At 39.8% G+C, this 13,697-nt stretch overlaps 1 protein-coding gene across 3 annotated transcripts in view; it reads right to left on the bottom strand.

The window, feature by feature from the left end:
• Positions 1-13,697, bottom strand: part of SLX4IP (protein) — a 220,846-nt gene that overhangs the window by 75,555 nt on the left and 131,594 nt on the right. For all 3 annotated transcript variants that reach the window (XM_057502727.1, XM_057502726.1, XM_057502724.1), the window contains exon 4: positions 9,161-9,281. In XM_057502727.1, the coding sequence (XP_057358710.1) occupies positions 9,161-9,281 (121 nt within the window). The remainder of the gene's footprint in view (positions 1-9,160; positions 9,282-13,697) is intronic.

A 13,697-nucleotide genomic window follows, 5' to 3' on the forward strand; every position in this document is an offset into this window, starting at 1 on the left:
TGAGTAATGTATTTTGGGTCTACCTGGCCTATAAGGACAGACAGCCTGAGATATGAATATATAGAGACAGACAGATTCATTGGCAAGAACTCAGGACAGTGACAAAGACATTTGGAGAAAAGTTACATAGAGCATTAGAATATTTATATCTTACTTGTATCTTACTGTGAAAGTTTTCCGAAAGGCCCCATTAAGGAGAAGTTCTTACAATGAGCTAGACAAGATGACCTGTCCTATGGATGCCAGCCAGCCTCTTTCCCCAATTGCCAGAGTACCTGTTCAAAGAGTATGCATGAGCAATGTGGCCGTGGCGGCAAGGAGGAACGTCACACTTGTGCTCAACAACATGGACTCAGCTGCTCCAAGGCTGAGGGTGCCAAGTGCCCAGTAAACCCAAGGCTCCCCAGCAACTGTCCTATCATGGGGAGATGGCCAGCGGTAGTGGGTGGATTGTATTAGACCTCTTTCATCACAGAGGATGCAATAACTTATCTTTACTGGAATGGATCCTTATCTAGGATTTGCATGTAGGACTTACTGAAGGCCTCATTCACCAATGCCACAGTGCTTCTGACCAAGAGACTCATTTTACAAAACAAAGCAGTGGGCTCATAAAATTGAGTGATCCTTCCAAGCATTTCCGCAAGTCTTAAATGCAGCTGGCCTTGTATCAGGGTGGAAAGGCCTCCCAAAAATTCAGTTATGATACAAACTGCACTGTAAGGCAGGACCTGTGGAACTGGAATAAAGTTGTAAAATACATATAGTGTCTTCTGACCACCAGTAATATATTCCCTTGGCCAGAATACATGGTTCCTGGAATCAGAGAGTAGAAGTGGAAAGTAGCCACCTTAGCATAAGTTTGCTTTCTGTCCCCATGACTCTGCTTTAGTTCTCAAACCAAAACTGGAACACAGGATCCCAATGAACCAGACAGAAAGTTCCGGGGACCACACAACTATTTCAAGTTCTTTATGTACCAGGCAAACCACCAAAAGGAGAGCAGACGTGGTGGCTCATGATGACATAATAGGGGCAAAGAGGCATACAGATAAAACACAAGGAATATAATGGTGCTCAATTAGTGGAGCATGTCCAGTTCCAAAAGCTAATGAAAACTGTGGTAACCTCATAAAGGCAGGAACAATGGCGGTGCAAATCCTTGAAGGTATGGATCACCTTACCAGGTAAAGATTCCCGATAATCTGAGTTACTGGTCAAAGACAAAGGGAATATGAAATAAATATTAGAGGAGGGAAAATATAAACATCAACTATTTATTCCACGTAACTGGTCATGTAAAAGCTAGGATGGCCACATCTTCAGTTGTCTTCCTTGTTGCATTGCATATATTCATGCATTAACTAAGTTTCTTGGCTTTCTGTTTCCTTACTGTATTACCCAAGGGATGCTGACAATAGTAAGCTTCATAATTTAGTCAGTAAGTTAACAAAAATGGGCTGTGGATGAACTGGTGGAGGAATCAACGTAACTCAGAAATCTGGGCTTGTGGCTAGGACATGAGGCTTTGGCTTCTCTCCTGGAGGGAATGTGGAACATATTTCCTCTGTTGGTGGGAGAGCTGTTGTTAGGCAAAAGCTTGTTATTGTCCAGAAGTTTACAGAAGAAGCCCTGAGGAACACCTGAGTGGATATTTGTAACTTGTGACCACCTACCCAAAAGTTCTGACCATCCTCCCTGTGTTTGGTTAACTCCCTACATTTTGTAAGTCCCACTTTTCCAGGGCAAAAGCCAAATATTTTGTACTCCCTGGCTCACCTGCAGGTACAGTACAGCCATGGCATCTACTTCTGCCTTGCAGTGGGCCCAGAGGGAGTAGCACAGGGCTTCTGCTGGCAGAGCACCCAGTCCTCAGCACTGCAGACAGCAGCTGAAATGGCGCATGTACCAAAGCTGTCCCCATCTGTGGCTGAGGCTGTGCTGTCTGTGTAGCTTCAGAACCAGGCTATGCGGCCCTCCCACAGGTAGATCCTGTGAGCTGTTGAATATGTCTCACCAACTTCTCTGCTAAAGAGCCAGACCTATTCTGGCTAGTCTCAAGCAACCGTGAAATTACATGAAGGATATTAGGCAATAAAGGTTCCTGACCACAGAAGGTCTGAAGCTGGAGACTACTACTTTTTTGTTTAAAAAGGCCACTCTGGAAGCAAAGGTGCGGATAAGTTGGGGGGGAAATCAAGAGGCTGTGGCAGTAATTCAAGAGCTGACTGAGAAGGCCTTGACCAAGGGAGTAACAATAGGAAAACAGAAAAACTGAAGAAGAAAAAGACAAACAAGCTAATACAAAGGTGAGCAATGGCTGCAGATATGTAGTTCAGCTGACAAATACGTAAAAACAGAAAGATAAAAATCAAAGAGCACAGTATATCCTTTTTTAATTTTGGCCTGTTAAACTGGCAAAAATTGAAAACACTGGTAACACCCGATATTGGCAAGACTAAGGGCAAAACTACTACTAAGACAGAATTGACAAAAACTGACAGCTAAGTCTTTAAAACAAACTTTCTTACAATATGAATTTTTTATTCAAACTACTGAAAAAACATTTCAGGTGACTTAAAAAGGCTGAGGCTATTGGCAAATGTCTGCTACGCTGTCGTGGACTGAGTTTGTGAATACTCTGTGTATTCCTTTATAATATGATTAAGGAAATGGCCTTTGAGCCATTTATGCTATTTTTTAATAAAGAAAAAGCAGAGCACAAAAAATTTCCTTTTATTAGAGTAATCAGCAAAGTTAACAGCCTTGACATTTCAGCTCACCCAGCACTATGCTTAGTCATATACCGTCACACTGCACACTCCTGCTATGTGAATGTGCAGATGCATAAAGGAAAGAAACTCATGCAAGTGAGAGAAGATACTCACTTCACGCAAGAGCAAAACTGCTGACATTCATCCAAATAACCAATATGGTTAATGATGACTATATTTCCAGGAAACATGAGAGATGAACTGAACAGTGAGGAAATTGGCCAGGTATAGGGTTAGTGGCTTTGAAATTGCTTTTGAAAAAGGCATTTAAATAAGATTATGAGAGCAGGTGAGAACAGGCACTTAGATAAATGTAGAGAGGAGTCTTTGGCTCTCAGGAAAGAGTAAAAGCCTGTATTCTGTTTCTATTTTTAGTGATGCTGTTAATGAACAAGATAAGGTGGTGGCATATGATTGCATGTGTCCATTTCATCCCTGTGGGTATCTGTAGCCTAGAACATGCTAAGCCATCATGTGTGGGGAGCAACTTTGTGGAAGAGATGGATGCACAATGCTCTCACCTTCTGGGAATTAGTGGGTTAGTGGGAGGTTAAGTGCTTATAACCAGAAGCAGCTATCTGTTTATGCTCTAGAGTTAAATAGTGAGGAAATTTGGAGGAGACTTTGCTCTAGGGGTGGCAAAGAACCAATCTTTGCCACTAAGGGGTGGGAGGAAGGCAGGTAAATTGATGATGACACAATTATACTGCAATGTGACAACTGTTATAAAGGTGTTAAGTGCCAGAAGCAGAAGAGGGGAAACTGAGGAAGACTTTGAAGAAGTAATATTTGAGCTGGGTCTTAAAAGTTAAATAGGAGTTTTCCAGACAAATGAGAAACTGTACATGCAAATGCACAGAGGAGGAAACAAGGAAGGAGAGGTGAACTACTGCCTTGACCTTCCTAGGGAGATGAAACATGTGACCATGTGTGTGATCTATCACCTGTACATTTATTAAGTACCTACTGCCAGCCAGGAAATATACTCCATGCTAGAGATGCAGTAGATAATAAGAGAGGCAGAACCTGTTTTCCACTGGTTCACACATTTGTAGGAAGACACTAATCAAATGGTATGAATGAAAGGATGTAGCCAATTCATCATGGATGCTCATGGGCCTGTAACAAGGGGACCTGTCCACAGGTCGAGCTTCCCTAAGGAGTAGACTTTGAGCAGAGAGCTGAAAGTAGGAAGAAAAAATAGAGCTTTGGAAGGAAGGAATTAAGTCAGACGTGGCTGGAGCAAGAAAGAAGGAAGAAGTAGCACAAGATGAGGCTGGAGAGGAAGCTACGCCAGGGGCCTTGGCCTTTACCCTGGGAGCCTTGGGGAAATCCTGAGGAGCTTCATGTAGAGGCACACAAGATCAGACCTGTGATTGTAAGGGACTGCACCAACTGAAGTGCTGGCAGCAGGAGGGGACACGGGTCAGGGCAGATGCAGGGAAACCAGCGAGAGGCTGCTGCACTTGCCTGGGTATCCAGGTGAGGCAAGAGCATGGACTGGCAGGTGCCAGCAGAGAAAGGGACTGGCTAAGGTGTGAACATCAAAAGACATGCTCCACTAACTGTTACCAGAAGTAGAAAGGAGAGGGAAGATGGTACTTTCACACAAAGTTTTACTTTCAAAGAGGGACACTTAGCACAGCGTTTTCCTAAAAAGAGAACAACATAATGCTGCACTGGCATCAGCCTGCCTCTCTCTGAAAATCAACTAAACTATTTATCTCACTATGAGGAAGCCTGGCATTCATCTCACAAATGGTCACTGAAGGCTTCATGAGGAAAACAGAGGCTTCTCCTTGTCGGTAGTTGTACAGTTAAATAAACCAACGCAAAGGCAAATGACAAACTGAGATAAACCATTTGCAACATATGTAACATACAAAACATTAACAGCCTTAAGGAATGCTTACAAACTAATACAAATATGAACCTTAAGCCAGAAATATTATAAAGAAATTGAAGTATGCAAATATATTTTTCAAGATGTTTGTTCCACCTGTGTTTACAATAGTGAAAATATTAGATGCAAACTAAAAATGTCCCACCAATAAATTAAGAGTATATGGACTTATAATGGAATACTATGTGGTCATTAAAAATGGTGATGTGCACCCCAAATAGCCAAATCAATTTTGAAAAACAGTAACAAAGTTGAAACACTCACATTTCCTAATTTCAAAACTTACTACAAAGCAAAACTGGACCACTGTCTTACATCTTACACAAAATAAATCCAAAATGGATTAAAGACCTAAATATCAGAACTGAAACCATAAACCCCTAGGAAAAAAATAGGCAGTAAACTGTTAAACACTGGCATTAGTTTTTCTGGATATGTCTCCCCCAGGAAAGGGGAACAGAAGCAAAAATAAACCAGTGGGACTGCATCAAACTAAAAAGCTTCTGCACAGCAAAGGAAACTATCAACAAAATGAAAAGGCAATCTATTGAATGGAAGAATATATTTGCAAATGATATATCTGATAAGAGGTTATTATTCAAAATTTATAAAGAACTTACATAACAGTAACAAAAAATAACAAATAATCCAATTAACAAATGGATAGAGGACCTGAACATACATTTTTCCTAAGAAAACATACAGATGGCCAACAGACACATGAAAAGATGGTCAACATCACTAATTATTAGGGAAATATCACTTCACACAAATATGAATAGTTAATAAAGGAAAAAAAACAAGAAATAACAAATGTTGGCAGGGATGTGGAGAAGAGGAAAACTTAATGCACTGTTGGTGGGAATGTAAACTGGTAGAGCCACTAAGGAAAGTACTATGGCATTTTCTCAAAAAACTAAAAATAGAAATACCACATGACCCAGCAATGCCACTTCTGGCAATTTACCTGAAGAAAACAAAATCACTAGTTCAAAAGATATTCATCCCTATTGTTTACTGCAGCATTATTTACAATAGCAAAGATATAGAAACAACTTCAACATACACACACACACACACATATACATACAGTGCAATATTACTCAGCCATAAAAAAGAATGAAATGTTGCCATTTGTGACAACATGGATGGATCTAGAGAGTAGTATGCTAAGTGAAAGAAGTCAGACAGAAAAAGACAAATACCATATGATTTCACTTATGTGTGGAAACCAAAATATGAAACAAAAGAACCAACAAAACAAAAATAGACTCATAAACACAGAGAATGGACTGGTGGTTAACAGTCAGAGTGGGTTGGGGAAATGGGTAAAATAAGCAAAGGGGATAAGGAGGTACAAACTTCAAATTATAAAATAAATTGGTCACAGGGGTGGAAGTACAGCATAGGGAATACAGCCAATAATATTGTAATTTCTTTGTATGTTAACTACACTTACTCAGATAAGCCTTTATTAATGTACAGAATTGTTGAATTACTATGTTATACTTCTGAAGTCAATATTGTATATCAACTATATTTCAATTAAAAAAAACTTACCACAAGCTATTGCAATCAAAATAGTATGGTACTGGCATAAAGAGATATACATAGAACAATGGAATGGAATAGAATAGAGAATGCAAAAACAAACCCTTATATTTATGGTCAAATGATTTTCAGTAAGGGTGCCAAGACCATTCAGTGGGAGGAATGACAGGTTTTTCAACAAATGGTGTTCGGACAACTGGGTAGCCATATGCAAAAGAATGAATTTGAGTCCTTATCTAAATTACATATAAAAATTAACTCAAAATGGATCAAGGACCTAAATGTAGAAGCTAAATATATAAAACTCTTAGAAAAAAAAACAAGAGAAAGTTTCATGACCTTGGATTCAGCAATGATTTCTTGTATATAACATTGAAAGCACAGGCAGCAAAAGTAGAAATCAATATTATTTGCATATCAGAAAACATTATTGAAAGAGTGAAAAGGCAACCAGAACGGGATAAAATATAAGCAAATAACATACCTGATAAGGGATCAATATCCAGAATACATAAAGAACTCCTACAACTCAACAACAAAAGGCAAACAACCCAATTTAAAAAGTGGGCAAAGGATGAAGACATTTCTCCAAAGAAGATATACAGATAGCCAATAAGCACGTAAGATGGTCAGCACCTCTACTCATTAGGGAAATGCAAATCAAAACCACAATAAGATACCCATCCTATCTATTAGGATTGTTATTATCAAAATAACAGAAAATAATTATTGGCAAGGTTGATCCTTGTGCATTGTTGGAGAGAATGTGAAATGGAGCAGTTGCTGTCGAAAACAGTATGGCAGGTCCTCAAAAAAAAAAAAATTTAAACATAATTACCATATGATCCAGCAATTCTACTTCTGGAATATACCCAAAGAATTGAAAGCAGGGGCTTGAACAGATATCTTTATACAAATGTTCATAATAGCATTATTCACAATAGCCAAAAGATGGAAATAACCCAACTATCCATTAACACATAAACAGATAAACAAAATGCGGTATGTGTGAATATTATTCATCCTTAAAAATGAATAAAATTCTGACATCTACTACAACATGGGTGAACTTGGAAAAAATTACGCTAAGTGAAATAAGCCAGACACAAAAGGATAAATACTACATGATTCCATTCTATAAGGTACCTAGAGTAATAAATTCACTGAGTCAGAAAGTAAAATTGTGGTTATGAGGGCCTGGGGGAGGGAGTAAATGGGAGTTTTTGTTTAATGGGAGAAAACTTTCAGTTTGGGATGATAAAAAGTTCTGGAGATGAAAAGAGGGGATGGCTGCACAACAATGTGGATATATTTAATGCCACTAAATTGTACACTTGAAAATGTTCAAAATGGTAAATTTTATGTTATGTATAATTTACCACAATATTAAAAAATGGTGACATAAGTGTTTTATGTTGTTAGGTGGAAAAAAACAGGTTATAAAATTCTATGTACAGTAAGATCACTTTCCTGTTTAAAAACAAACTTCTTGCCCATGTAAACTCAAGAAGGGCTTCGATATTCATCTTGTGACCAGAACAACACACACTCCCTACCGGAGAGAGAGGCTGGGAGACTCAGTATTTAGCTTTCCCCACTCAGTAGTAGAGGAAGGCAGGGGAAGAGCTAGTTGGTTGATAACTGGCACCAACCAAGCCACCTCCACACCAGGTATGGATGTCTTTGAACCTCTGTTCCTTTTCCTTTTGAACCAGTTAGAAAGTGCGACTAGCCAGATCTGCCAGGGTACAAAGGATGCAGGCTCCTATGGCTCTTCTTAAGATTTATACTACTACTAAAAGAAATACCAGAAAATGTCATCTAGTAAATACTATTTAAACTGAAAATTCCATTTGTTTGAGGCTTTCAGTTTGAGCAAAATTAATCTGCCTGCCTACTTATCAGCTGTGCCCAGGTGAACACTGCAGAATAAGTATGCCTTCCAAATGGGGCACTTGACACAATTCTTTACTTAAAGAGGAGCTGCATTAGTATCATAGAGTTTGCAGCAGTCCAGCACTGTCCTCTGAGGATGAACACAAGCTTGACTATTTGCCCCACAAAGAGTGCTACGATGTTAACTGAAACTATACATATTAAAAACACAACAGTGACAGAGTGGAAAGAACAGTGGTCTGGGAGTCAGAAGAGCTGGGTCTGGGGTCAGGTTCTGCCCCTTGCCACCACGGGACTCTTTCATTCAACATATAGTAAATCTGTGTATCAGGCCTGGGCTAAGGAGGGGGAGGATGCAGGGGAAGATGCCCAAAAGATGAGATCATTTCTGTCCTCAAGAAGATGATCTTTTTTTTGTGCAAGCCCCTTACTCCTGCAGACGCTCACCTTTTTCACCTATAACTCAAAGATATTACCATTCTCAAAGTGTTACTCAAAATGAAACCTCAGTGCCCTTAATATTTTGGGCCAGATAATACTTTGTCACGAGGGGCTGTCTTGTGTATTGTAAGATATTTAGAGCAACCTTGGTCTCCCCTCACTTGATGCCAGTAGCTCCCTGCCACCCCTCCTGCCCCAGTATGACAACCAAAACAGAGGACATTACCAAGTGTCCCCTGGGGCAAAATAATCCCAAATTGAGAACCTATAAAACAGGGTAAAATATATGAAAGCATTGTAGAAAAACCGAAATCAAGTCAGTGTTAAAATAAATCCATTTGTAAAACTATTTGTCAAGAAAAAAATCCTTTAAAGTCCTTACAGATTTCATAGGAATGCTTTATTTTCTATTTTTATACATTTTGCCTACAATTCAAAGCTCTTTGGTTAATTTTTCTTTACCCAAAACAAAGCATCTTCATTAGAACATAGTTTTTAAGTGTATCACCGTATTAACATGACAGTCAGAGTCAAACATAATTGCCATCTCTACAAAGCAGAAATTTTATCCAAAATAAAATTACTCTGTACCTACCTTTTAAGGACAAGGGACTGGATCTTGTGAATTCTGCATTTGACAGTCTGTGCTGTTTACGAACTTCCAAGTACTCTTTAACTCTTGAATCAATAGTTTCTCTTAACAATAAACAGACTTCCTAAAGTAAATTTAAAAATCAGACATAATTTTCTAATTTAATGCAATGCAAAAAAAGTTAACGTCATGCATACTAAGAAGTCAACATCGACCATTTTGTTTTGCTTGCTTTTTTATTTAGCCATCAATTCTGAAAGGAATGCTATATGTGCTTGTGGGTAATGCTGCAGATTTAAACGTGCTAGTGAAGTTGTTTGTTTCCAACTATGAGGTTGACTCACTCTGTGATTTGCAATATTCAATTCCCTCTCCCTCAGTTTCACTTTTCTAAAAGGAACATAAAAACACTTATTTTAATGTAAAAATGAGGATGGCAAGGTAAAGCCATCAGTAAGATAAATATTGTTTTCTTACAAATCAATTAGTTGTATTGTGACAGACAGAAGAGAGACACCAAAGAGAACCAATGCTGCCTGGTGGAAAGGGTCCCAGTGAAATGCCACTGTGACCATGCAAGGGAGAGTAGACTAGGGAAGTAGACAGGAGCCAGAGCATATTCAGGGGGAACCCTGGCCCCAGTTCAGTCAACAGGGGCAACCCCCCATGGTTTCAGTGGACTGTTGTCACATGGGGATACAAGGCAGTGTCATTAGCTCTTCTGATTTGTTCAAGAGGAGCCAGACACAGTAATTTTTATGCAGAAATTTCCCATTTTTCAAACTTGGTTCAAAACCCTTTGTTAAACTAAAAATCATCATTCATTAGTTTCTGACATCATTCATTAATATCTCTAAGCCTATTTGTAAACAGGTTTACAAATCTACTGAACAAGAAACAGCACTGAGTCGTATGCCTAAGAGAGAACTGGAAATCAGTCATACGATTTTCTTCCAGGCTCTTGTTGATGATATCGTATATGCCCATTTGCTTTTGTGAAAACTGCACGATATTCACCTACTAATGGTGAAAATAACTGAACTTCTCATATTTCTCTAAAGTCGATTAATATTTATTAGGTCACAGAAACACATGGTTTTAATTCGATGTCAACATACCATACCATACCTCTAGCAAATTTCTGGAGGTATTGTTTTATATGTAGGTTAATTATAAAAGGAAAAACAAACCTTTTAAAGTCTAACCACACAATGGGAAGACACTGCCCATTTCAACTACACTACCAGAAAAACGTAGCCTAATGTAGGGAAAAGCAAAAATTGCACACAAATCTACATTTCTTAAATTGAGGTTAAGAACCCATGTGTAAGGACCGATAATTCTGGTTCAATTCCCTGACTCTGCAGAAGGCTCAGAGTTGCTGAGGTCAAAACCTGTTTCACTGGTTTCTTGCAATGCCATCTGATGTTGATCTCTTAGAATCTTCCTAAGGTGAACCCAGAACAAAGTTTTAAGCCGTTTTAAAGGGCAATAATCACAAAACTTGTTTCCTTGCAAATGCACGTATTTCTCAAACAGTATAGAAAACCCTTGGTTTGATTCACAAATGTCAGTTCCAAGATAAAATACAAACACTGGCCTCCTGCTCTCACTTTGCAGCCCAAAGATGCAGTACCTTGTGCCATACAGAGATATCCGTTTACAGCTGAGTGTTTTGGCATTGTTCACACAAGAGAAAGGCAGCCTTGCCTCGTACTGTTGTTTTAACAATTAAAGAATTTTGCTTCACATGCAGGGTTCAACTATGACTGAGCTAGAAAGTATGTGAAAGACATACATGGAAACAAGGACTGTTAAATTTTGGCCATAAATGCCCTATAAGGCAAGAACTAAAAATAGTAAGACAAAAATAAAGCTATACCCATACACATAACTTTATTCTTATAGTTACAGGGCTTTCCTTCGATGAGCCAGGTTTGACAAATGGAAGGTGGACCATGCGCAGTGTGGTCAAGATACCCTAGTAACTGACCACACTCAGCGAAGCACTTCTTCAGGAGCAGTGCGAGAAAAGACAAACTCTGGGTAAGCTGCAGGGGCAGGTTTGAGGACCAAGTCAAAGTCAGTGAGCAAGGAGAGAGAGACACATATGGTTTCTCTAAGCTAACGGGCTCATGTTTGCTTTCTCCAGTTTACAAATGTAACAGTTTAATTTTGACTGGGTACAAAGACTACTCGTGCTGGACTCAAAATAAAGAGACGTGTAATACATGTAATTAGTTCCTTTTTCTGAGAGGAATTGGATATTCTTAAGACTTTCACTATATAAAGTGACTGCTAAAAGGCAATCAAAGAGATTGCTCATGAAATCCCAACCATGAGATGATCTAATAATTAAAAAGCATTGAGGCACTGAATAGAGGCTAAAGTCTTTTCCTTCCTTCCACTACCTTTTCTCTCTCTCTCTCTCTCTCTCTCTCTCTCTCTCTCTCTCTCTCTCACACACACACACACACACACACACAATTTTAATGTCAGTGAACATATTTTCAAGGAATAACTTAAGGAAAGTATGAGCAGCAAACCACCGACTTTGCTCTGAGAGGAAGGCTCAGCTTGCTGGCACCACCGCCCCTTGTGCAGCCGCCGCTGTGGCCGGGCTCTGCAGGCCTGATCGTGCACTCCATCCCTGCTGAGTCATGCCTGCGGCCCGGGTGCAGGTACTAGGTGGAGCAGCGCAGCTGCACCGGGCACCCTGGAAACATCTAGCCTCACGCTTTGGTGAGGAGGTGATTCATATACTCGCAGCTTTATTTTAAAGCCTTCCAAATCAACTGACTCTTGGCAAAACTGACTAAATATCAACATGAAAGGCAGAAGCTGAAGTGGTAAAGCTCAGAGAGGAGACAGAAAAACCTGAGTCTAGAACAGTGGATTCTAGAATGCTGTTGATGGAAGTTTAGTCAGAAGCCTTTGGATGAGGTCCCCTTAAGTGAAATTAATCACTTTGGGGAAATAAATGAACTGCCTTGAATCATGGTGATGCCAGGGTTCTTGTTCACGAAGCCGAAGAATGAGCTTCACAAACACTCAAGGTAGGAGAGCAAGGAACAGGCTTTTATTTAGAAATAAAGTGAAAGGACAGAGCTCCTGGCTCATGCCAGGAGGGAACAAGAGAGTTCGTAGTGGTGCATTGTCTAGGGGGTTTTATAGGCAGTTGAGGATTTTTCAAGAACATGAAAAAAAGCTTAGGGGTGTGGACTTATTAATTGGTCCTAGGATATTTACAATTAATTTGGTACAAGTAACCTCCTGCTCTGTTGAGTTCTCCCGGAGATACCAGCATCTTGGTCTGGGGGCATATGAAACAAGGCCGCCTGCTCAGCCTGACCACAAGGTAGGCTGAGGCATTGTTTGCTAAAGAGTAAGTGTAATCTTATCTTTAAGGTGGATCCTTCTTGCCTTTTACTGTTATGGCTGGGCTTGCATGCTAGATTAGTTTGCCCAGTTTGCAAAATCACCTCATTAGATCTCAAGGAGGAAAGACAGCACATAGGCCTGGGCCTTTAGCATGTTAAAGTGAATCTTATACATGATTATAAGTAATTAGCATAAAATAAACATGTGCTACTCTACTTTATCTGGGGTACACCAACTGATCTCACTGAAGAATGACTCTAGAGCTGAAGATTTAACACTGAGTTTTAGTAGGGAGGGTTCCTTGCATGGAGTTACATTGCTCTGATTGCAAGTATCTTGCCTTGCTTTTTCCAGAGGCCCTCACCCTACTCTGACTACACCCATGGTCCCTGTCTCAATGGGGACCTGTGTTGATAAGCCAAAGCTTGGAATTACATGGAAGTTGAATTGTAGTAGGAAATGCCAGCCTACTAAATATTAAGACCTGAAGAGGGCAGTCCGTGGCTCTAAGCCTGAAGGACAAATCCCATCATATCAAATCTTATGTTGTCCTTCTCCCAGGTTCAGGACACCAGCTATCCTTCGCAAAATTATGATAGCAAAGTCCTGATAAGATTATTCTCTTTAAACTGAAAATGTATTACTTACACATTTTCTTCTGGGGAGATGTTTTTTCTAATAATCTTCAAAAGCTGATCGAAACCAGTTATCACAGGAAAGGGTTTTTTTTATTGTTGTTATTGTTGCCACCATCACTGGTTTCTTCTGCTTTTAATAAAACTTATTTTCATTTCTGGCTCTAAAAAGCTGTGTGACAAATATCATGGAGGACACAAGTGTTCTAATGTTTTGAGACTTATGTGCAAACCACTGCCTCATGATCCCTCCTCCAAATCTATCCCCAGGGGTCTAGGGAAGGAAGTAGAGCACATCCCAAGAGCTAGGGTGCATCTCCTCACCCTTTGCCCCAGCAGTACTTGAGTAGGAGCATGGAAACCAAGAGCGACTCAGCCAGCCCCTGGCTGAACCCCTTCATCTGCAGGTAAGGAGGCCTAGGGGGGCCAAACCTTATGCTCCCAGTTATACAACCATTCATCGCCTTCACTGACTGACCTCCATGAGTGAAGGAGCAGAGTCAAACATCTCTATGCTTACTGTC

The sequence above is a fragment of the Manis pentadactyla genome, chromosome 5 (genome assembly GCF_030020395.1).
Source record: "Manis pentadactyla isolate mManPen7 chromosome 5, mManPen7.hap1, whole genome shotgun sequence".
Lineage (NCBI taxonomy): Eukaryota > Metazoa > Chordata > Mammalia > Pholidota > Manidae > Manis > Manis pentadactyla.